General features: G+C 54.9%; 1 protein-coding gene across 1 annotated transcript; it reads right to left on the reverse strand.

The window, feature by feature from the left end:
* Positions 1-7721: 7721 nt before the first annotated feature.
* PIAS4 (protein inhibitor of activated STAT 4) lies at positions 7722-23271 on the reverse strand. Its single transcript, XM_053999426.1, has 11 exons — positions 23163-23271; positions 19977-20403; positions 16340-16424; positions 14503-14544; positions 14120-14210; positions 13705-13833; positions 13518-13623; positions 10970-11043; positions 10305-10465; positions 8489-8619; positions 7722-8032 (listed from the first exon to the last, which is right to left on the reverse strand). Exons 1-11 carry the CDS (start codon positions 23187-23189, stop codon positions 7827-7829), a joined length of 1479 nt encoding a protein of 492 aa, XP_053855401.1. The 5' UTR covers positions 23190-23271; the 3' UTR covers positions 7722-7826.
* Positions 23272-24562: the final 1291 nt, after the last annotated feature.

Below are 24562 nucleotides of genomic sequence, written 5' to 3' on the forward strand. Positions count from 1 at the left end.
TTTTTGGGGGGGATTGGTGGGGTTTTAATGATTTTGGGGGTTTTTTTTGCTGGTTTTGGGGTTGGAGAACCCCGGGCGGGGGGAGCAGGGCAGGGGCTGGCGGTTCCCTGAGGTTTTGGGGTGATTTTGGGGGGATTTCCTCTATTTTGGGGATTTCCAGGGCTGCAAAGGGGATTTTTTAGGGGGGCTCCCCCTGTTTTGGGGGTTTCCAGGGTTGTGGGGGGATATTTTGGGGGATTTCCCCTATTTCGGGGGGGGGGTTCAGGATTGTAGAGGGTTTTTTTTTTTGGGGGGGGGGGGGTTCCCCTATTTCGGGGTGTCCAGGACTGCACAGGGGATTTTTAGGGGATTCTCCCCAATTTTGGGGTGCCCATGGCTGCTGCGGGGAGGGGGTGGGGCGGGGGCGCTGACTCAACCAGTGGCCGTGCCTCAGTTTCCCCAAATGGCACAAAGCCCGCTCCCCCTCCCCCCCCTTACAGAATAAGAGCAAAAGGGGGGGGGTCCCACCCCCCAGTCCGCCCAGTGCCCCCCCCCAGTGCCCCCCCCAGTACCCCCGGCCCCATTAAGCCGTTTGGGGAGGGGGCTGAGGGGGGCTTAGGGGACCCTAATCGCGTTTGGGGACAGATGGCCGCGGTTTAAGGAGCCTCCGGGGACACATTTGGGGTGTCCCCCCCCCCTTCCCTAAACCCCCCCTTAAACCGGGGTGACCACCTCAAACCGGGACAAAGCACGGGTGACCCCACACCCCCAAAAATGCCCTAAAAAAAAAAAAAAAACCCAAAAATGCCCCAAACCGCGCTGTGCCCGTGGGGGCAGCAGCCAGACCGACGCCCACCCCCCCCCCCCCAGGGCAGCCCCCCCAAAAGGGCACGGCCGAGGTTGGGGAAGGGGGGGGGGGGATTAATTTGTGTCATAATCTGCCTTGTTCGGGCCGCGAGCGGGGCTTTGGGGGTTTATCCCGGGATTTATGGCCGAGTCGTCTTTCTTAGCGAGACGCCCTAATGCCACTTAACACCTGGGAGCCGCGATTTTCATTAGAGGCGTCAGGGACAATTAGTAAGGGAATAATAATTAGGGCAGGAGCAGCCGCTGCAGGGTTTAAGCCCCATATGTGCCTGGGTGTGCGGGGGGGTGGGGTGTGGGGGGGATTGGGGGAACCCCGGTTTGGGGTGTCCAGGGGGGTTTGTAGGGGGCGGGGGGGGGATCAGTCCAAATTTGGGCCGTGCCTCAGTTTCCCCTAATGGGAAAGTCCTGTTAGGCAGTGAAGGCGGAGGGTGGGGGGTCCTCAGTGTCCCCTCTCAGTGAGAGGACACCGGGTGCCACCGTGGGGTGTCCTGTGGGGTGACAGCACGGGGGAGGATGGTGGGGGGGACACGGGATGAGGACCCCGGGAATGACGCTGGTGACAGGGGACACACGCAGGGGTGACCCCTGGGGGAAGGAGGGGACACCCGGAGCGGCTGCCACACCCAGAGCTGTCCCCACGGTCCCTGGGGTGGGGGGGGGGGGTCACAAGAAGGGGGTCCGGGGCAGGAGGGGCGCGGAGCCCCGGGGCAGCGGGAGCCGCCCCCCAGCCCCAGCGCGGCCCGCTCAGGCAGGGGGCACTGGGGGGGGAGCCTGGGCAGTGCCAGGGGGGGGCCCGGGGGGGGCCCGGGGGGCAGCAGGGGCAGCAGCAGCCGAGGCCGTACAGGGCGTAGGGGTGGAAGTAGCCGACGTTCACCCTGCCAGGGGAAACAGAGCAAGGGGGTGAGCGCCGGGATCCAAACCCCCTCCTCGGTGACCCCCAGAGCCCCCCCGGGCCCCCCGAGCCCCCCAGAGCCACTCTGGCGCCCCAGAGCCCCCCAGCCTCCCAGAGCCCCCCCTAGGCCTCCAGAGTCCCCCCGACCCCCTGAGCCCCCCAGAGCCCCCCCGGGCCCCCCCGAGCCCTCTGAGCCCCCCCAAGCCCTCTGAGCCCCCCCGGCCCCCAAAGCCACCTGGTCCTCCAGAGCCCCCACAGGGCCCCCCAGGCCCTCAGAGCCCCCCTGAGCCCCCACAGCCCCCTGAGCCCCCCAGAGCCACCCTGAGCCCCTCAGCCCTCTGAGCCCCCCAGAGCCACCCTGGTGCCCCAGAGCCCCCCAGAGCCCCTCAGTCCCCCCAAAGCCCCCCTAGACCTCCAGAGCCCCCCAGCCTCCAGAGCCACCCTGGGCCCCCAGAGCCCCCCAGCCCTCAGACCACCCTGCCTAACCCTGAGCCACCCTGAACCCCCCAGGCCCCCAGAACCCCCCGGCCCCCAGAGCCACCACAGCCCTCTGAACCCCCAGAGCCACCCTGGGCCCCCAGAGCCCCCTGTCCCTCCGAGCTCCTCGGCCCCCCAGAGCCCCCCGGTCCCTCAGAGCCCCTCAGCCCCCCCAGAGCCCCCCGTCCCTCTGAGCTCCTCGGCCCCCCAGAGCCCCCAGAGCCCCCCGTCCCTCAGAGCCCCTCAGCCCCCCAGAGCTGCCCTAGGCCTCCAGAACCCCCAAGCCCCCAGAGTCACCCTGAGCCCCCAGAGCCCCCAGGGCCCCCCCATCCCTCAGAGCCCCTCAGCCTCCAGAGCCCCCCTGAGCCCCCAGGGCCCCCCGGCCCCCTGACCTGCGGACGCGGCGCCGGGCCCGCCGCCGGTGGTAGTCGCCCTTGGCGAAGTCCTCCAGGTTGGCGGGGTGGATGGCCCAGAAGTGGCCTTTGCCGTTGTCGCTGCGCCCGGCCTTGACGAAGCACTCGTTAAGGGACAGGTTGTGGCGGACGCTGTTGCGCCAGCTCTTCTCCTGTGGCCAGAGGGGGTCAGTCAGGCCCAAAGGGGTCACTCAGGCCAGAGGGGTCACTCAGGCCTAAAGGGGTCACTCAGGCCAGAGGGGTCACTCAGGCCCAGAGGGGTTGCCAGGCCCATGGGGGTCACTCAGGCCTAAAGGGGTCACTCAGGCCCAAAGGGGTTTCCAGGCCAGAGGGGTCACTCAGCCCATAGGGGTCACTCAGGCCAGAGGGGTCACTCAGGCCCAAAGGGGTCACTCAGGCCAGAGGGGTCACTCAGCCCATAGGGGTCACTCAGGCCAGAGGGGTCACTCAGGCCCAAAGGGGTCACTCAGGCCAGAGGGGTCACTCAGCCCATAGGGGTCACTCAGGCCAGAGGGGTCACTCAGGCCCAGAGGGGTCACTCAGGCCCAGAGGGGTCACTCAGGCCCAGAGGGGTCACTCAGCCCATAGGGGTTTCCAGGCCAGAGGGGTCACCCAGGCCAGAGGGGTCACTCAGGCCTGGAGGGGTCACTCAGGCCAGAGGGGTCACTCAGCCCAGAGGGGTCCCTCAGGCCAGAGGGGTCACTCAGGCCTGGAGGGGTCCCTCAGCCCATAGGGGTCCCTCAGGCCAGAGGGGTCACTCAGGCCAGAGGGGTCACTCAGGCCTGGAGGGGTCCCTCAGCCCATAGGGGTCCCTCAGGCCAGAGGGGTCACTCAGGCCGAGCCCCCCGGCCCCACCGTGCCCACCCCGCTCCCTGCGGAAGCCGGCCCGGGATCCGGCCACAGGCACCGGCGTTCTCCCTGGGGATTGGGGGTCAGCCAACAGCGGCAGGCTCCGAAATGAGCCCGGAGACGCCGACCCCGGCAGCCCCGAGCTCTGGACGGCACCGATGGATCTCCCGGTGGATCTCCCGGTGGATCTCCCGGTGGATCTCCCCGGTGGATCTCCCCACGGACCGGGCTCAGCGGAGCCGGGTCAGCTCCCCAGCCCAGTCCCCACAGCAGCACCGCTCACCCCAAACCTGGGAAATGGGGGAAATTCCCAGAAAACACTCCCACCCTAACCCCACAACCCATCCCTCACACACCCCACAGCAGCACCACTTACCCCAAACCCTGGAAATTGGGGAAAATTCCCAGGAAATGCTCCCACCCCAGCCCCAAAACCCATCCCTCACACACCCCACAGCAGCACCGCTCACCCTAAACCCAGGAATTGGGGGGAAATTCCCAGGAAACGCTCCCACCCCAGCCCCACAACCCGTCCCTCACCTTGTTCTTGAAGTAGGGGTAGTTGTCCATGATCCACTGGTAGATGTCGGACAGCAGCAGCTTCTTCTCGGGGGACGAGAGGATGGCGGTGGAGATGAGGGCGATGTAGGACTGCGCCGGTTTGTCCCCGGGCTCCGGCGGGGCCCGGGGGGGCGCCCGGGGGGCTCCGGCCGGGGGGCTCCGGGCTGGGGGCGGCCCCGTCCCCCCGGCGCCCCAGCAGGTACTCGATGGTGAAGGAGGCTCCGGGCGGGGCGCCGGGGAGCAGCTGCTGTGTCCCCACTCGTGTCCCCACTCGTGTCCCCACTCGTGTCCCCCATGGTGCAGGTGCTGCCGGCAAGTGCCGGCGCTCATGGCCCGGTAATTAGTGCAGATTACAGGGTTTGCTAATTGTGTTTTCACAAACGCGCTGCCCCCAAAGCGGGCTGTTTATCTGGCAAAGCCTCGGCTTTAACGGGATTTGGGCCCTTAAGCCTCATAAATAAAATGATTAATCCGCTGGAGGTGGAGGAATTCAAAGTGGCACCGAGGAGGTGCCCGTGGGGACGGGGCTGGGGGGTGCCCTGGGGGTCTGGCTGCCCCCCAAAACCCGGGGGAGAAGCTGGGGGGGGTTGGGGTTGCCCCAGAACCCTCCAGGCTCCGTTTGGGGTGATGCTGGAGACCCTGGGATTGCCCCAGGATCCTCCTGCCGTGCATGAAAATCCCCTGGTCTCATTTGGGGGTGAGCTGGGAGTGATCCTGGGAACCCTCTGGAGATCTCAGGAGCCTGGGGGAGATCCTGGGGGACCCCAGCAAGTTCCTGGGGATCCTGGTGAGATCCTGGGGAAGCACCTGGTGACCCCAGGAAGGTTGGGGAGGCCCTGTGGGAAGATTTTCCCTGGAAAGATTCTGGGGATGTTGAGTGAGATCCTTGGGACCCCCCGGGAGAAGATCCTGGAGACCTCCAGTGAGATCCTGGGAAATCCTGAAGAGATCCTGGAGACTCTGAGGTGAGAAATCCCAACAAGCCGACACAGAATTAAATGTAAATCTTTCATTTTATTTAACAAACACTATAATTTGAAGAATGTGTACTGAGGGAAAGAAAAATAATTTTCTTTTTTTTGTTTGTTTTTTTTTTTTTCTCTTCTCTTTACAAAACAAAGAAGAAAAAAAAACAGGATATAAGAAAAAAAAAAACCAACATATGTACAGGAAGAGCTGGCCAACTCCAACAGAAAGCACTAAAACAAGCATGGTGTTTCCAAACAGTTGCTTGGCCTGGAAAATTTAAAAGCAATTAAATTAGAATAAAAATATTAGGAAAACAACTGGACTCTAAAGCTACTGTGCAGCCAGGGCCGCAAGCACAGAACTTTGTACAGTAAAACTAATTTGGGAGCTCTACCCGGGTTTTTGTCAGTTGTTTTCATCCCCCTTTTCCCACCCCCACCCCCGTTTCAACCTGAAAACATATTGCTTACAGCCAGGAAAGAGAAGGAAAAGCAAAGCCTGGGGCCAACGAGTGCAGGTGTCCCTGTGGGAGAGGGAGCAGGAGCTGCTCCGGGTCCCTCCTGCCAGACCTGGGGGAAACAGGGGGGGTCTCATCCCCACCCCCTTCACATTCCAGGCCTGCAGACAAAACCCAGCCAGGCAGGAAGGGGAGAATCCCCCTCCCACAGGGGCTCAGGGACCCCCACCTCATTTGGGAGATGGGGGTTTGGGAGAGGAGCCCCCCAAGCTGGCAGGGGACCCCTCCTCACTGTGGAGAGGGGTCTTTGCTTTTGGGCAAGTGGCCAACGAGGATTTAGGGCAGCTCTGGCTGGACCTCGGGGGCTTTTCCCTCCAGGTGGGATTGGTCACGTGTGGAATTTTCTGGAGTGAGGGGGAAGTGCTGGGAAAGGCACCAACACCCCCCTGTCTGAGCCCCCCCGGCTGCTGGGGTGAGGGATGGAGGGTTTGGGGTGCCCAGAGCAGGGGCTGAGGGGAGGAGGGAGGGTTTGGGGTGCCCTGAGGGCAGGGATAAAGGGGAGATGGAGGGTTTGGGGTGCCCTGAGGGCAGGGATAAAGGGGGGATGGAGGGTTTGGGGTGCCCTGAGGGCAGGGATAAAGGGGGGACGGAGGGTTTGGGGTGCCCTGAGGGCAGGGATAAAGGGGGGATGGAGGGTTTGGGGTGCCCTGAGGGCAGGGATAAAGGGGGGATGGAGGGTTTGGGGTCTGGCAGTGCCCAGCAACACCAAGACCCTCGGGGGTCTCAGGCCAGCACCGGGCACAGGGACATCCCCCCTGCTCCTCACCCAGCCCAGGGGCAGGGCCAGCTCCCTCCCGGGGTTCTCCTGAGCTGCAGGGGGAAAAGCCAGCGAGGTCCAGAGCAAACCAGAGCCGGGAGGAGCCAGTGGGAACAGCAGAGCTGACGGCAGAGGCCGGGACAGAAACTCTCCAAGACAAAGTCAAAAAGGTGACGCTTCGCAAACTCAAAAGCAACAACGTTTTGCCACCAAAGAGCACAGGAGGAGCTTTGGCTCTGCGGCCAAAGGCTGGGACAGAGAAGTGGAGGGGCCGGAGCGGCGGCAGCGCCCGGGCCCCGCCCTCGCACCCGCCCGGGACGGGCTCGGGACTCAAAGAAACCTGAATTGGAGTTACCGAGGTAGTTGGCTAAAAACTGAGATTCCCCCACCCGGCATTTTCTGGAAGGACCCCCTTGCCCTGCTCCTGCTTCGTGGTGCCAGGTGTGCCCAGGTGTGGGGGTGGTGGCCTGCAGGTCACAGCACTGTCCCCAGGCCTGGGGGTGTCCTGCAGGTCACTGGGGGTGTCCCCAGGCCTGGGGGTGTCCTGCAGGTCATTGGGGGTGTCCTGCAGGTCACTGTCCCCATCCCCAGGCCTGGGGGTGTCCTGCAGGTCACTGTCCCCATCCCCAGGCCTGGGGGTGTCCTGCAGGTCACGGCCGCCGCCTCCAGAACCAACCTCAACGAAAAGGGAATGCGCAGCCCTTGTCAGTCTTCAAAAACACCAAAGTTATTGCACTTCAAAAATACAACAGATCTGTGGTTCGAGCCCCCCCCCACCACCCCCACCCCCCCCACTCCCCCCATGGCTTCTGCTCAACTAAAACGAGTCACTACTGCACAAATCTCTACACTTCCCTTGGGATTAGGTTAAAATTCCAAACGTGTCTCTTTACATGAGGTGCAGAGCTGCTGGAGCTCCGAGCTAGAACAGTGCCACTTCCAACCGGACATCTCACCCCTGGCACCCCATGCCCCCAGTCCCACCCCTACAAACCCCCCCCCTCTATCCTCTCTGGGTTATACAACCCCCTCCCAGAGCCCTCCCCGCTCCCCCCCTCCCGCCCCCGCCCCGGACTCACACGTCCAGCAAAACCTTTAGATTAATTAAGGAATGGTTAATTAACAAGAGGATCAAACTGCACACGGCTTTGGAGATGCAGGGGTGGGTGTCCTGGAGGTGTGCAGGGGAGCTCCCCCGATCCCGGGATCCAGGTGAGGGAGGATCCTGCCTGGCTTAAGACACTTTCTTTACTTCAGGCTCCAGTTCAGGGTCAGGCTCTGAGTGGGGTCGTTTTCCAACCAAGAAGCAGCTCAATGGTTTTTGTATTTTTTGTTTTGTTTGTGTCGTTTTTTGTTTTTTTGTTATTTTGTTTTTTTTTTTTTTCTTTTTTCTCTCGTTTTAATGAGTAATTTGGAATAGGAAAGTCACAGGAGATGAGGGAGGGAGGGAGATGAGGTGGGAGAGGACGTTCTCCCCCTCCTCCAGTTTAATAAGCACCAGAGTATTCAAGTCTGTCCGTTGGGAATTCTGAGCCGTGGCTGCAGTCAGCAGGCAGAGACTAAACCTTTCTCGTAAGAGCAGCGTCGTTTGGGCTGGGGTCCCTCATCATCATCATCCTCCTCCTCGTCCTCCTCCTCGTCCTCCTCCGAGGATGAGCTGTCCAGTGTTAAATCCACAACATCCGCCGGGGCTTTGCCGTTCTCGCCGGTGCCGTTGGGAGTGGCCAGGAGCCCGTTCACGTCCGAGGAACCTGGCACGGGGAGGAGGAGGAGCTCAAACCAGTCCTGTCCAGCTCAGGGAAGGATCCAACACTCCTGGCTGGTCAGCCTGGACAAGGGAAGGCTCCAGGGAGGCTTCAGAGCCACTTCCAGAGTCTAAAGGGGCTCCAGGAGAGCTGGAAAGGGACTTTGGACAAGGGATGGAGGGACAGGACACAGGGAATGGCTTCAACAGCCAGAGGAAATATTGGGGAGAAATTCTTCCTTGTGAGGGTGCCCAGAGCAGCTAGGGCTGCCCCTGGATTCCTGGAAGTGTCCAAGGCCAGGCTGGACAGGGCTTGGAGCAACCTGGGCTAGTGGAAGGTGTCCCTGCCCACAGCAGGGGGTGGGACTGGATGATCCTGCAGGTCCCTTCCAACACAAACCATTCTGGAATTCTGTGATTTCCCCCAGGGGTTTCCAGCCCCTTTTTCCCCAGGGACACTCACCTAGAACCAGGATTGGACACTGAGGGCTGCAGCTCCGCTCCTTCTCGGCTCGGATGGGGCACCAGGAGCCATCCACCAGGTACTCGATCTCATCTGCATCTTCACATTCTGTCAGGATCTTGGACAGCAGCCTGCAGAGGGGACAGGAGGAGCTGTCACACCCCTGGCAATCAGCAGGGTGTGTGCAGTGACCCTGGATCCAAAAGGAATCTGGTCCTGGCTCCTGAGCTCAGAGCCCTTGGAGTCACGGACTTTATTCCCCATAAAACCAGTGCAGGTTCTGACGGTGCAAATCCATCCCAGCCCTTCCTGTCCATGCACCCAAATCATCAACTACCAGCTTAATTAGCTGCAATTAAAGAGAGTTTTGCCTCTTCACCCAGTTTCCCAGGCACTGCTTCCAGGCAGGCGGCTGCTGCCCCATCCCATGGGACATTCCCAGGGACATTCCCAGCAAGGCTTTAGCAAAAGGTGAGGTATCCTCTGGCATCAGGAACTCAACAATCCAACAAGCAGCACTTCCCTTCCTTCCTAGTTTTATTTCCCAAATCTCCACAATAACCACCAGAACAACATTCCTGCATCAGGAACACCATGAAAATACACCTGGAATGAGGCCCTGATCCAGAGAAACTGGGGACTTGCTTTATTCCCCGTGTCCCACCGTTTGCCTGGGATGTTTATTTGGAACTGCTGCTCTGCCAGGCCTCACTCCCTCCTGGACTTGAGCACTTTCCTTCAGGAGGAAGGAGAACTCCTAGTGGAAAGACTTCCATGGTCAGGAAAACTTTGTGGCACCCCACTGGGAGAGTCTCAGCTTTGCCCAGCTCCTGTAGGAATTGTTCCCACAGCCAATCCCATCAGCAGCACAGCAACCACCAAGCTGCAGCTCCCAAAAAGCTGACAAGGCCCTGAGGATCCCAGACCTGACCAACCACCTCCCTTCCTGCTTGGGAGCCTCCAGCTCTTTCTTGACTCCCAGCACCCAGCTGAGTGCCAGCTTCCCTCTCTCACTTCCAGGGAATCTGGGAAGGACTTCACCCAACAGAACTGGCATCAAACCCAGCCCTGAGCAGGGATAAAATCTGCTGAGCCTTCCCCAGGGACATCCTGCTGCTCCTCGTGCAGGACATGGGCATGGCTGACCCGTGGGGGTTCCACAATCCCACCTCTCACAGCTTCCCCTTCATCTCCCCCTGTCAGAGATCTCCAAGGAACTGGATTTTCCTGTCAGGGTTGGCCAGGGGACAAAGCAAACAGGTTATCTGTGCTGAGGCTGCTCCAGGGCTGCCTGGAAAGCCACAGCTCCTGGATCTGCCCAGGGCCCACAAAGGCAGCGACGCTCCAGAAAGCCTCGGTTAGGCAGGGAACAGACTGGTCTGCTCACTTCCCTGTGCCAGGGGAGCTGGAGCCACCTCAAACATCGCTCCAAACTCTCCCTGCTCTTGAGGGAACCTGCAGTGGAGGCCAATCACACAGCCATGAGGGTGGAGATCATTTCCTAGCAGGCAGGAACCACGTGTGTTATTCCACCAGTCCTTGGCCAGCACCACGAGGATGTCGGTGGTCCCAGTCCACAGAAGGCTCCCAGCATTTGGGGGCACAAAGCTGCTTCCAAACTCACCCCAAAAATGCTGCACCACAAGCCTGTTCCCTCCCAGCACATTCCCACTTGCTCTAACACACCTAAACACTGAAACCAGAATATTATGCACCAACAGAATAAACTTTCAACAGTCTCAAAGCGAACTTCAACCAAGAGCTGGATGCTGCACCCAGTGGGGAAGGGGAAAGGGCAGAGAGGTGCAAAACTCACCCATCAATGATGAGCTGGTCGTAGGGGGCAGGTTTGTCACACACAGGGCACATCCATGTGGGCTTTTTCTCATTCATCTGTAGGTAGAAGACGGCATCAAAGCACTGCAGGTGTGCACAGGTCTCGGCCCGGCACGGCACCGACAGGCGCATCTTCACCAGCTGTGGGACCAGAGAGCAGAAAATCAGCCAGGACACCTGGCAAGGAACACCCAGATCCCCTCAGAAGGAAAAATATTTGTGAGTTTGCAAAGCTGGTCTGGGAGTATGGTTTGGGTTCTTGACAAAACCGGACTAAAAAAGAGCTGGAGCTCCTTGGTTCTGGAGCAAAGTGGGAGAGCTGGGGTTCCAGTGCCTAAAGGGGCTCCAGGAGAGCTGGAGAGGGACTTGGGACAAGGGATGGAGGGAGAGGACACAGGGAATGGCTCCCCACTGCCAGAGGGGGAGGGAATTCCTGGAAGAGAAGGAATTCCTGGCTGTGAGGGTGGGCAGGCCCTGGCACAGGTGCCCAGAGCAGCTGTGGCTGCCCCTGCATCCCTGGCAGTGCCCAAGGCCAGGCTGGAGCAGCCTGGGGCAGTGTCAGGTGTCCCTGCCCGTGGCACTGGATGGTTTTAAGTTCCCTTCCAACCCAAACTCCAATTCCAGGACAAGCCTGCAGGGTCTCACCGGACAGATGAGGGACACTCGGACCCCGGTGGTGGCGATTTCACTGTCGGGGTCCAGGCGTAGCTTCTCTTTCACTGCAGGGAGAGCAGAGGACACAACATTTAACAAAACTCAGCCCTTGGCAACACTGTGCAGCACAGGGGAAGCAGCTCACCCCAGCCCTGGGGTGTTGCTGTCTTTTTTACAGGGTGTGTATGGTTCATTTTCCCTGCCAGGGAGGGAAGGAGTACCTGGATTCAGCTCCAGCCTGGGCACAGAGGGGTTAATTCCCTCCTGAGCTCTGTGGCAGCAGGATGGGGGGAAATGTCTCTCCCCTGGCACTTCCAGTTCAGAGCAAGTCCCCCCCACAAGTGAGCAAAGAGTCAAACTGAGAGGGAAAACACATCCCATCCTTTTTCTATCAGGTTATCAAGCCTCCTCTCAGCACTGCTGGGCTGCCACTCCTCGGCCTCTACGCTGGCCACCTCCTTTATTCCAGAACATTCCACAGGAACCACAAACAGGCCCAGAAGTACCCAGGCAGACAGCTCAGAGCAAGGCAGCCATGCAAAACCAGGCACAGCAGCCATCCAGCACAGATCTGGGAAGAATCAGATGTTAGGAAAGGAGGAATCCTGCCCCTGCTGCTGCAGCCTGAAAGGAAAACCCAGAGGAGCAGCAGGGAAATCAAAGAAAGCAGCAGATGGGCAGGTCCCACGTGTGCAGGTCCCACACCAAGGTGCAAAAATCAACAAAACGAGCTTTGAACTGCTCCCCAAGTCCTGAGGAGGAGCTGCTGCTCCCACTGTTGCTGTCTGCAACTGCCTCTGACACTTCCATCACCGTTTTTCTTTGGAGCAAGTCAAGCATTTCTTTTGACCTTTTCAGATCATAACAAGATGTCTCCAGACAATGAGGCTACATGCAGCTCTGCAACACCCAGCTTTAATTAGAGAGTGACTTCTCAGATGTGAAATTCCCAGGAGATTACAAGATTTGGGCTTGTTTTCCTCACATTAGGAGCCTTTTCATCCAAGCTTAATTTTTTATGAAGTTCTTTGTAAGAGCCTTCTCTGTGCATCAATTACTGGGAGACACGGGAAGGAGAATTTTCTAGGATGTCCAGATCAGGATTTTGGATCCAAAGCCATAATCTGTTCTCAGATGATGTTCCTGTATTAAGTTCTACAGAATTTTATGCAAAGCAAGATGAGTCAGCAATGAGATGTGACTGAAGCCAAAGGGCAGCTTCAGTGACAGGGAATTATTTGCAGAGCAGACCAAAGCTAGAAAAGCAAAGTTGAAGATCTCCTCAGGTTGGCCAGTTCTGGATATCCAAACAACTTCCAAGCATGAAAACACAAAGGAGTTGAAACAAGACATTGCTCTTATTGGGTTTTATTTAAAGTCACCAAATGCAACTGATCCCTGCCCAAAATCCAGGTGTCTGCAGGCTGGATACACCTGGAATCATCACCTTCCCTGTGAACTACCATCCACCTCCAAGACTGGCAGGCTGAGGAAGTTCAGCCTGGAGAAGAGAAGGTGGAGTGGAGACCTCCCAGCAGCATTCCAGTCCCTGAAGGGGCTCCAGGGATGCTGGAAAGGGGCTCTTCATTAGGAACTGTAGTGACAGGAGAAGGGGGAATGGCTTGAAGAGGGGAAATTGGGGTTAAAATGTGCAGGAGAAATTCCTTCCTGTGGGCAGGCCCTGGCACAGGGTGCCCAGAGCAGCTGGGGCTGCCCCTGGATCCCTGGAAGTGTCCAAGGCCAGGATGGACAGGGCTTGGAGCAGCCTGGGACAGTGGAAGGTGTCCCTGCCATGGCAGGGCTGGCACTGGATGAGCTTTAAGGTCCTCCCAACCCAAACTATCCTGGGATTCCCTGACAGTTTCTTATCCTTGGGAAGAATTTCCCAGGATTTGGACAGTTTTAAAGACCATCAGGATCATGGGGTCAGTTCTCCCACGCAGAGCGAAACAGTGAGAAAGTTTTGTCCAGCAACATGAAAAATTGGGAATCTTCCACACTCATGAGCTCCAAGTCAAGAGTCCACCTTGGAAAAGTAATTTCCCCTCATTTCCAGTAATGAGAATTTACAAGAGCCTCATACCAGGAGGATTTACCTGAGTGGTTTGGGATAAGCATCTCTGGGGACCATCTCTTCTCTGAAGCTCTCAAGGCATATCAAAGTGCTGCTGGTGACATCCCAGTGCCACCCCAAGGAGTCCCAGTGTCCTGGGGCAGCAGGACATTGGCACCAGGATCCCTCGCTCCAGAAATCTCCTTTGGAAATCCCGAGGGTCAGTGCTGCTCATACTGACTCAGCTGAAGGCATGAAGCCCTTCCAGTCACAACGACACCGGCACAAATCCTAAATCCAACTACAGAGCTGCCGCAGAGCCACCAGAACCACGGCTTTGGGGTGACCTCCCACGGCTCACACACAGCTCAGCAAGTCTGTTCAGATAAAAAGTGGGGTTTTATACAGCTGGAGGGAAGCAGAGGTGTGCATGGTGGTGGTTATTCCCCAGCAGGCTGCAGACAAGGCCCTTCCTGAGCCACTCACCCAGTGCTTTGCAGAGCTCGGGGTGTTTGATGCCGATGGTTTTCAACCTCTGCAGCAGCTCTGCTGAGGTCATCTGCCGCACCAGGTACAGCCCCACCGAGTAGCTCTGGGGAGAGAGGGAGGAGAGGATGAGGAGGCTGCTCTGCAGGGCTGCCTGGGCAGCTCTGGCTGCTCCCTGGGCTCTCACCTTGCCGTAGTTGCCCCAGGTGACGGTGATGCGGTTGGTGGCTGCCGACAGGTACATAAGATGGGTGAGGTTGATGGGTCTGCAGGGCCTCTTGGGTTCCACCCCGGGTTTGTTTGAGGGGTAGTAGCCCTAGAGCAGGAAGATGAAATATTGATATTTTTCACTCAAGGTACATCCACTCAGCCCCAGGTCTCAGGGATGGGGGGAAGGAGCTGAGTACAGCCGGAGCACAAAGTAAACAGGATCGAGCCTTTATGCAGAACAGTTCATTAACAACATGGCAAATCCATTAAAAAAAATAGCTTTAAACTAAGCAGTGCACTTCTATAGTGTGGCATTCATCAGGAAAGCAATTTCCTTCCATATTCCACAAATTTTCCCCCCAGATTCCCCAATTTTTCCCCCCAGTGCTCACCGGCACGGAGCAGTAGCTGTGGTTCACCTTGACGGCGATGTTGGGAGGGTACTGATCCTCCTGAGGGGAACTGGTGTCTGTGTAGCAGATTCTGGGCAGAAACAACACATCCCATAATATCCCAACACTCTGCACATCCCCAGCTCCCACAGACCCCGTCCCCATCCCAATCCACGCTCCCTCAGCAGAGCCCATCCAGGTGGGATTCTGCCGTTTCTGCTCGAGGTTCAAAAGTGGAGTTTAAGATGCTCCTGTGAGGCCCAGGAGCAAAAAGTTCACTGGAAATTCCCTCTGGAGACATGAAATCCATGTTGGAACTTGCTGGAACATTCCCTCCTCCCCTGCTTTGCCCCTGATGTTCAATGAGCCCTGCCCAGACCTACCTGAGCACCACCTGAACCGATTTCACACCGGGTTGCAATTCCCTGATAAATGAAAGAACAGGAAACTTCAAATTAATTATGCAAAAAAAAAAAAAAAGAAAAAAAAAAAGAAAAAAGAAAAAAGAAAAAAGAAAAAAAAAAATCACCCAAACCAGCTGCCAGATTCAAGAACTTTAGTTCCTCCTATATATTTTTTTTAATAGAACTTCAAAAAATTACCTCACAGAACTTTATTTAAATTGTACAATTCCCCCTGTGTCAGGGTCAGCTGGTGAGACCCCAACAGTGTGAATTCCTTGTTCCCTTAGCCTGGCAGCTGAAGAAAAGGTTTGGAATACATCCAACTGTGCTTTCAAGGTTGTTTGTTTCTTCTTATCTCTGTATTTTTTCTCTGACCTGCTGTGGTCCACCTAGTACAGAAGCCATGGCAGTCTGGCCTTGAGTCCCGGGCAGCTCCCACATTATATACTCAAAAAACTATGTGTGTACATTTACAATTCCTTCACCAATTCCTATCATCTATGTTAGACAGTGAATCTCTACCTTAAACCAACAGAAAAGTGTCACCATCACACCAAGACATGGAGGACAAGACAAAGGAGAAGGAGGTCAGGACACACCTTAATTCCTCCATCCTGTACCCCCTTGAACCCCATTCTAAAAAACCCCAAAATTCTACTTTTTCACCCTGTGTTAATTCAACTACCACACTGCTCAAACCCTTGTGGTTTGTAATTCCTCACACAGAGTTGGCAGCTTTTTCCACGGGCTAAAATGGAAGCCACAGGTGGTTTTGACTTTGTGCCAAGGTCTCTGAGCCCCCTGCCAGGGTCTCAGCCAGCCAGGGCAGCCAGAGGGATGTCCTGGGGACACCCCTGCAAATATCAGTGGTCCTGTAATTATTATTTTTTTTTGCCTAATGCACCAACCTACAGCTTTTCTCTGGGTTTTTTTAAACTGTTCAGGTGCCTTCTGGTGATTTGTGAGAATTTATAAAAACTGGGTTTTAAGGTCAGGTTTACCTGACAGTGTTCAAGACTCTCTGTGTTTAATTATTCAGCTGAAGCTCTTCATGCAAACCAAGGGACTGAATATTAAGGCCCCACTGTGAATATTGCAACTTCCATCAGGGCTGTTCCTGACAGGATTTTAACTGGAATCAGGAAAGAAATGGAAAACACAACAAGGATATTTTACCAGGAGGCAAAATAACCAAGATATTCTTTCTCCAGCTCTTTATTTTATGATAAAGAGAAATACTCAAAGGTTTTATGTTGAATTTTTGGAGGAATTCTTCTGCATGAAGGCAGGAGGTCAGCCAAGAGGAAACCTCCCTGCCTGCACTGCCACCTCCAAGGAGAGCCTTTGTTTGACTCAAAAGTTGCATCTGACAGAGGTCAGGGTAAATCCTAATCCAAGATGTTTCCTCGGGCAGTTCCTGCAGCCTCCTCCCCACCAAGGAAGTTTCCTTTCAGATGCAAACAGCCTGACACTCTGCCTTTTGAACCTGGCACAGAGGAAAGGCTGCAGGCACTCACACCACCAGCTCAGCAGAGAATTTAGGTCATCGATGATTTCATCCCGATTTTCCTGCCCAAATGCACCATTCCAGAGGGAGATTAGAGCAGCACAAGTGAAACTTAAGGACCTGGCTGGGTGAATTTGCAGCTCCCACTGCCCCCAAAGCTCTTTGCTGTACATGAGGAGCAGCCTGATGTCCTCACACAAATCCTGTTCCCTTGCAGAGAACAAAAGCTTCCACAGGCAGGGAACACGGAGGAATTATGGAATTATGCAGCTGCATTTTCTTCAACTGTTAATACCCAGTGAGGAGTACCTGGAATTTCTGATCAGCTCCACTTGTCTTGGTGTTAATGCAAAAATGCACGGACTTTCCTGAAGCTTCTCATTATTCTGTGGAACTGAGGAGGGAAGAAAAAAGTGTCCATCAAACTGAGAACAGCAGCTCTGAGCACGAGGTGATTGTTATGCTCTGTTTATCTCCAGGTCTTGTTTTCTCCCACACCCCAGAATTGCAGTTTTCACCTGTTTTGGTAATTCTGCTTTGATTAGAGCTTTGCTCACTGTTCAGTACAACCAGCAAAGGCTTTGGATTTGATTTTTTGCTCTTTTTTTTTTTTTTTTTTCTTTTTAATTAGTTTTACTCCCCTCAAATAATTCAAGAGCCATCAGCTCACCACATCAGTGGTGTCACAGCTTGACCACATCCTCAAGAAGCCCAAGAGGAGACCTGAGCCTGACACAAAAGCCCAAAACCAACCAGACTGAGCAGGCGGGTTCTGGAAAAGAAAGAAAACAACCCCAGCAACAAAAAAGATTAGCTCAGATAATAAAAAAGCAACACAAAAAGCAGCTGGAAGAGACAAAACACGACTTCAAACCCCCTGACCTTGAGGGTGGGACAGCAGCTCACCCTCAGAGAGGCTTAAGAGAGCCCAGCATTAACTGGGGCCTTTTGCACACTGATAATTTTAAGATCAAGTGCATTTAGTGTGGGGCAAAATGAAGCTTGAGACATGGGAAACTTTTGTTGCAACCTGTACTTCAATCCAAACACGTTTTATTTTCAGTTCCAAACATGTTTTATTTTCAGTTTTGTGTCTCTAAGCAAAGTTCAGACCCTGAGCTGCTGAAAGTCACGGGAGGAACACAAAGAGGAAGTGCTAAAACAGCTTTTTAAAAATTATTTCCAATAGCAAGAATTGGGTGTTTTGCTTTGCCTCACTTCCATTGCATGGTTATTCAAAGCCAACAGGATTTCAGAAGGAGGAAAATGCACTTTTGTATGAAAAAGAGGAGATGAAGGAAGGATAAAACCTCAGCAGCTCTTGGAAGACCTGGTGACAACTTGAATCACTCCAGGTGCTTCCCCTTTGGTCCCTTTTCTGCTTTAAAAATGCAAATGGAACTTGCAAAAATGAAATTTAAAAGTAAGAATTAAGATATCTTTATGGAACTTTTTGTTTAGTTCCAGTTTCCGCCCAAATATCTCCTGACAAAAACAACCAGCAGAAAATAAAACATTTCATGAGGTATTTTTAGCAAGTGATGATTGACAAGGACAATAACAAAAAGTAATTTTAATGTTTCTGATTAAGAAACTGCCAATAAAAACTGAGTCCTGCTGATTGTTCAGCCACACAAAGACAAAGCAAACCTGATTAGGAAAAGTGAGAAGCTGCTCGTGGTTTATTTTGCATTTCTATCAGCTCGCTCCTCCTTTATACAAAAATTAAATTGCTGCTGGAATAGAAACCCAAAATCTGGGAGGTGCAGCTTGGTCAGGTATGAGACCTGAACATCTGCTGCTCCTGGCTCCACAGAAACCTCTGCCACCAGCAGGGAAAATCAGCCAGAAACCCTGCAGGGACCTGGCTGGCCCAGGGGAGGTGTCACCTACCAGGGGCAGAGGCTGCATTTAATGAGCCCTCGGCTCTGAGCTGATGCAGGGGACATTTAATGGCAACTTGGAACAAAATCTGGTAATCCCAGGGAGTGTATCCAGCCTCTTCTGTCTCTGGATCCTTCCACCCCTTGGAAATTTGTTTTCCTTCAAAATCCCATATTGGAATTGCTGACTAACACACATTTAACACCAAACAAACCATTCCTCACACTATTATAATGTTTGAGCTTGACTCTGGCACCACTCAGCTGTTTTGTCACAGCAGTTATGCCTTCAAATGAAGAAGAAATTATATAAAATCTGACTAATTAGACCTTTATCTTTTTGTTTCTGCACAATCAAATCTTTATCTATTTTTTTCCCTCCAAGCCACAACAAATATCTTTTCAGCAAAGCCAAACCAGCTCAAGTTGTAGAATCATTTGGTAGAGAATTCTGACATCACCACATGAATTTATGGGACACTCAGCAGAACTCAACTTCTCTGGATACACTGAATTTGCTACCAGAACATTCTATTTAAGATCAGTTAACAACATTCTTTGTTTCTCAAAAGTAAAATAAAGAAAAATCAGTTTCCACACCCCAGGGAAAAAGCTCTTCTTCCAGTTTTACTGGCTACCCCTCAAAACACACAGCACCACACACAAATAACTGTGACAAGCACCAAAAAAAGGTCAAAAATACAGTCTGAGGTGTTGCCACCCTCTTTTATCCATAGAATGCTTCAGGTCAGGGATTTTTAGTGCTGAAAACCAGCATTAGTGTAGAATATGACCTCATATTCCACAGGAACCAATCAAGGGGGGCTTCCAAGTCACATCCCAAAGCGACCACCACATTCCAGGTCTGAGGAAAATCACAGGAGCACAGGATTTGGATTGGGAAGGACCTGAAGGATCATCCCATTCCATCCCACAGGCAGGGACTGTCCCAGGCTGCCCCAGCCTGGCCTTGGGCACTTCCAGGGCAGCCACAGCTTCTCCTTCCCTGTGCCAGGGCCTCCCCACCCTCAGAGGGAAGAATTGCTCCCCAATATCCCATCTAAATCTCTCCTCTTTTAGTTTGAAACCATTCCCTCTTTCCCAGCACTCTCCTTTTCTGTAAAAAGCTGCTCTCCCTCTTTTGTCAGCCACCTTGAAGCACTGGCAAGCCCGGAGATAAATATTCCTCTGTAAATTCTGAGCATGGGGGAGAGAGAGGGGTGGGAAAGAGAGAGAGAGGAGGAAGAGAGGAGAGGGGGGAAAGACAGAGAGAGAGAGAAGGGAGAGAGAGAGAGAAAAGGGAGAGAGAGAGAGAAAAGGGAGAGAGAGAGAGAGAAAAGGGAGAGAGAGAGAGAGAAAAGGGAGAGAGAGAGAGAGAAAAGGGAGAGAGAGAGAGAGAAGGGAGAGAGAGAGAGAAAAGGGAGAGAGAGAGAGAGAAGGGAGAGAGAGAGAGAGAGAAAAGGGAGAGAGAGAGAGAGAAAAGGGAGAGAGAGAGAGAGAAAAGGGAGAGACAGAGAGAGAAGGGAGAGAGAGAGAGAAAAGGGAGAGAGAGAGAAGGGAGAGAGAGAGAGAGAGAGAGAGAGAAAAGGGAGAGAGAGAGAGAAAAGGGAGAGAGAGAGAGAGAAGGGAGAGAGAGAGAGAGAGAAAAGGGAGAGAGAGAGAGAAAAGGGAGAGAGAGAGAGAAAAGGGAGAGAGAAAAGGGAGAGAGAGAGAGAGAGAGAAGGGAGAGAGAGAGAAGGGAGAGAGAGAGAGAAGGGAGAGAGAGAGACAGAAGGGAAAGGGAGAGAGAGAAGGGAAAGGGAGAGAGAGAAGGGAAAGGGAGAGAGAGAAGGGAAAGGGAGAGAGAGAAGGGAAAGGGAGAGAGAGAGAGAGAAGGGAGAGAGAGAGAGAGAAGGGAGAGAGAAGGGAAAGGGAGAGAGAAGGAAAAGAGAGAGAGCGAGGGGGGTCTCACCACCCCATCCATCAGCCTCTCCCACCTCACGACTTTAGAAATCCCTTAAAAACACAACTTATTTACCAACACGAACACACCCCCACTCCACCCACACCCCGCCAAAACTCACCTAACTCTGTGGGCTTCAACAGCTCGTCCAGCGTGGTATAAAAGGGCAACTTCACCAAGCGAACCTCGGGCTTGGCCACTTTGGGGGGCAACCTGCCCAGTCCGTTCAGGTATTTGCCATAGAGGGCAGGGTAGTCGATGTTGGTGGCGGGCAGGGGGCGAGGCACGGCGCTGCCGCGGTCGTAGGAGGAGTGCAGGGCCAGGGCCTCGGCGCGGTGCGGCGCCGGCGGCTGCGCCACGTCCGAGCCCTTCTTGTTGTAGCGAGTCTCGTAGAGCTCCTTGATCTTCTTGAACACCTCGGGGCTGCAGTCAAACTGGACCAGCTGCAAAGCTCGGGTCACTAGTTCGTGTTTTAGTCCGCTTTTACTCCTGCCAACAAAACCCAGCAACATCTGAAGATCTGAGACTCGGAAACTCATCACCATGTTCTGGGGGATAAAAAATTAAAAGATGTTCTCATAGTTATAAAAGGCAAAGGTTTAGTTGTTACTTTATAACTACAAGGCAAGATATTCAAAATTTCCCCTCAAAGAAAGACCCCAAACCTGGCCAAGCCCGCTGCTGTCAACTGATTTTGGTTCCCATTTCTTGTCTGAGCAACACAAACACAGAGATCACCCACTGAAATATCACCTGAAGGACAAAACCACCAGCAGAGTCATCAAATGACTCAAAAATCACTTGGACAAATGCTAAACATCCTCAAGAGAGCTCAGCTGGAAGCAGGAGCGACCTCAAAGATCTAAACCAAGCAGCCTCACTTGTGAAAGAGCTCATGAACTCCTTCAGCAGCCTGAGGCATCTGGAATTCCCAGGGAAACATGGAAAACTTCATCCCAAAAGGCGTCAGTGCAAGGCATGGGAAGGAAATCAAAATGAGTCAGGTAGGCTGAGGGGAACTGGGGCCACCAATCCTGGATTTCTGGATGGGAAAACCCCTTCAGGATCTTTAAAGAAACCCACAAATTTTAGAGTGTGGAAGGATATTCAGATTATTGAAGAGAGCAGAGTGTTCCCAGGAGAACAATGTTAAGCACTTCCCTGTGATCCCAGCCAGGAGCTGCCTTGGTGTCACACTGCAGTTATCAACTTCAGTGTCTGATAAGCAGCAAAACCCAGCTCAGTCTTCCAAAATTCCCTCTCTGTGGCAAGGCAGGCCTGTAACTGTCAGCAGAGTCAAAGGCCTCAAGGCAACTTCCCATCAGAAATCAGGAATTCCTCCTCTTAAACCCACAGCTCCAGGTTGGCATTTCAGTCCCCTAAACCCCAAACAGCCTTGAAATGGCAAAGAAACAGCTTTTCAAGTACATGGGTTGGAAAATTCAAGTTGCCCTGGAAATTAATTTAGGAGACAGCCACAGATATTCACTCCACAGCCTTCCTGGATTGTGGGGAATATGGGAATTCAAGAAGAAACCCCACCAAAAAAATCCAGTAGATCTCCCCCAGCCTCTACCCCACTCTTGAATTAATAATTAATAAAAAAGCATAAAAGATAATCTAACAATCTTATCATTTCCTGGAATAAACCAGCTACAGATTTTTTTTTTTTTTTTTGTTAATTAAGAAAGCTACAACTGTTTCCAGAAACATTTCACAGCCACTTTTGGATGTGTGGGAATTAAATGAGAGAGAAAATGCCATTTGATTTTCTCCTTTTCCCTTACATATGTCATTTAATCAGAAAACCCAAAAGCTGTTATGTCACTGTCTGTAGTTAGAACTTCTGGGAGTCGTGATGAGTCCCAAAATATCCCTGATGAGGGGAAAAAAAGACTGATGACTAAAGAGGAGAGAAAAGACGTTTAATTGCCAGAAAGTCAGAATTTCAGAGCCCTGGATTCATGGTGCTGCTCCACCAGACACCACCTGTGAAATCCTGCAGAAATCTACTTTGTGCCTGAGTTTTCTTCAACTAAAAAATAAAGAATTAGGGTCATTAAGGTTGGAAAAGACCTCCAAGATCATCAAGTCTGATGAAATCCCACCAGGATCATTAAACTGTGCTAGGAAATGGAGAGAGCCTTGTTGTCCCCGAGGGATTTGAGGATAAAAGGTGCATTTGGAGAGATAAAATTCATCAAGACACAGCAGCAGGAGGTACCAGGGCATCCCAGGAGCACAGGAATTCCTCCTGGAGCACCTCACCCAGGACTCCTGGCCTGGAAAGTGGAGCTGGAGCGCAGAGTTTACATTTTGAAGGAATGAAGGCCCAGCAGGATGATGAGATTTGAGCAGCGACACAACAACAACAAACCCCAGACAAAGCAAAGCTCGAGCTCCTCGAGCTGCCCCGTGCCAGCAGCGAGAGCACATGGATTTGCCGAGATTCCCGACACTCCCGGCTGTTCCTCCTCTCAGGAACCCTCGTGTGGGACGGCTCAGACCCCACCAGAAACCTCTGCGGCCACCGCGATGCCTGCGAAGCGCGTTCCCCTCCTCTGGAATTGCAGGGGGGGCTGCAGAGCCCCCCCTCCCAAAAAAAAGCCTCTCCCGCTGGGATTGCTGCGGCCGTGCAGCCCCATCCCTGCCGAGGGGCTGCTCCTGCGGGCGGGGAGCGCTTCCCAGGGAGGATTTCCTTGGGAACGCTTCCAGGGAGCGCTCCCCGGCCGCTGCCGGGGCTCCCGAACCGCCCTCAGCACCGGCCGCTCCCCCGGCTCCCACCGAGCCGGGATCCCGAGGGCAACGGGAAAAGCTCCCGGTGCTCTGCAAGGCACAAACCGCCTCGGAAACACAACTCCGAGCATGGATTCGCTTCACACCCCCCACCACACACACACAGCCCACCCCAGAGGGGCCCTGGGGCCGCCCCTGCCCCCGGCAGCGCCCGTCCCACCGGACAGCTCCGCAGCGAGCCGCTCCACCCCCGGAGCGGGCAGCGGGACCGGGGCCGGGGGGCAGCACCAGCGATCCTTAATCGCGGGAATTAACGGGGGAAACCCGCCGCGGGGGCAGCCCCGAGGAGGGCGGGCAGCACCGCGGCCCGGTTCGGCCCGGGGAGGTCCGGCGGGGGCTGCGGCCCTGAGGCCGGGGCGGGGCAGTCTCTGGGGTAAAAAGGCGAAGGGGCGGCCCCGGAGCGCCGCCCCCGCGGCTCGCAGCGCCGCCCCCCCCCGCCGTCCCCCCGCGCCGGGAGCCGCCCGGTGCCGGCCGGGCCCCGCGGGCGGGGCGGCGGCGCCGCTTCCCTCACCTTCGCCTCCACCAGCTCCGCCGCCATCTTGGGCCTCCAGCGTCCACCGCGCCGGGCGCCGCCGCCGGGTCACGTGACGCCCTCGCGCCGGGAGAGGGAGGGGGGGAGGGCGGGGCCGCGCCGCGAGCGCCGCCCAATCGGCGCGCGCGCTCCTCGCTTCCCCGGCCACGCCCTCCGCCGGCCACGCCCCTCCAGGCCACGCCTCCCCCGGTGTGTCTTAAAGGGGCCGCGCTCCGCAAACCGGCGGCGCACCGGGGGCGGGAACGGCGGCGGGAGCGGGGATGGGAGCGGCGCGGGCGGGGATGGAGGCGGCTCTGCGGGCACTGCGGGAGCGGGTGGGCAGGCGGTGGGTGCTGCCCCCAAGATGGCGGCAGGTGGGTGCCCCCGGGGCACGGCAGGGCCCGGTGGGCTCGGCCCGAGGCTCCGCCGGCGACCCCGGTGAGGAGGGGAGCGCTGGGGGGATCTAGGAGAGGAAGGGATGGGGATGGTTCCCGGGGAAGGGCTGGGCAGGGGGGATGTCCTGGCCAAAATTCGCTCTGTGGCAGCGACATCCCAAAGACCCCCGAGCCTTCTCCGGTCAGTGTTTGTGCCCCCTTCTGCGACTGAACCCACCGCTTATTAACAATACCTTCCATATAATAACGATAATAACACTAATAACGATAATAATAATAATAATAAATACATTGCAGTTTGCAGCTTTTTCCCAATAGGCAGCTCTGATCTCTGCTCTGGGAGCAAGAACACGAGCCAGGGAACAGCTGGAGCTGTGCCAGGGGTTTGGGATGGAGATCAGGGAAAGGTTCAGGGGGTTGGGATGGAGATCAGGGAAAGGTTCAGGGAGTTGGGATGGAGATCAGGGACAAGTTCTGGGATTTGGAATGGAGATCAGGGAAAGGTTCTGGGGTTTGGGAAGGAGATCAGGGAAAGGTTCAGGGGGTTGGGATGGAGATCAGGGAAAGGTTCAGGGCATTTGGGATGGAGATCAGGGAAAGGTTCTGGGGTTTGGGATGGAGATCAGGGAAAGGTTCAGGGGTTTGGGATGGAGATCAGGGAAGGTTCTTCCTCCAAGGGTGCTGGGCACTGCCCAGGCTCCCCAGGGAACAGCACATTCCCAACCCTGCCAGAGCTCCAGGAGCTTTTGGAAAACCCTCTGGGACAGGGTGGGGTTGTTGGGGTGTCTGTGCAGGGCCAGGAGTTGCACTGGATGATTTCAGGGTAACTCCAGTGTTTGGGGTGAAACGCTGCACTAGGAATGGTTTTCCAGCACCTTCCTCTCCTTGCCATCGACCCCACGTGCTAATTAAATAAAAAAGGCAATTAACAGTTTCTCAGGAGGAGCGGGATGTTCATCAGGTTTCCCAGTTTTCCCTTCTAGGCTGGGAAAAGCCCAGGTTGGT

This window comes from Vidua macroura, chromosome 26 (genome assembly GCF_024509145.1).
Source record: "Vidua macroura isolate BioBank_ID:100142 chromosome 26, ASM2450914v1, whole genome shotgun sequence".
NCBI classification, from domain to species: domain Eukaryota; kingdom Metazoa; phylum Chordata; class Aves; order Passeriformes; family Viduidae; genus Vidua; species Vidua macroura.

Coding starts and splice junctions, on each gene's coding strand:
- PIAS4 (XM_053999426.1), bottom strand. CDS start 23,189: ATGGCGGCGGAGCTGGTGGAGGCGAAG. Junction 20,404..23,162: donor CGGAGCTGGTGGAGGCGAAG/GTGAGGGAAGCG, acceptor TTTATCCCCCAG/AACATGGTGATGAGTTTCCG. Junction 16,425..19,976: donor GTTGAAGCCCACAGAGTTAG/GTGAGTTTTGGC, acceptor TTCCCTCCTCAG/TTCCACAGAATAATGAGAAG.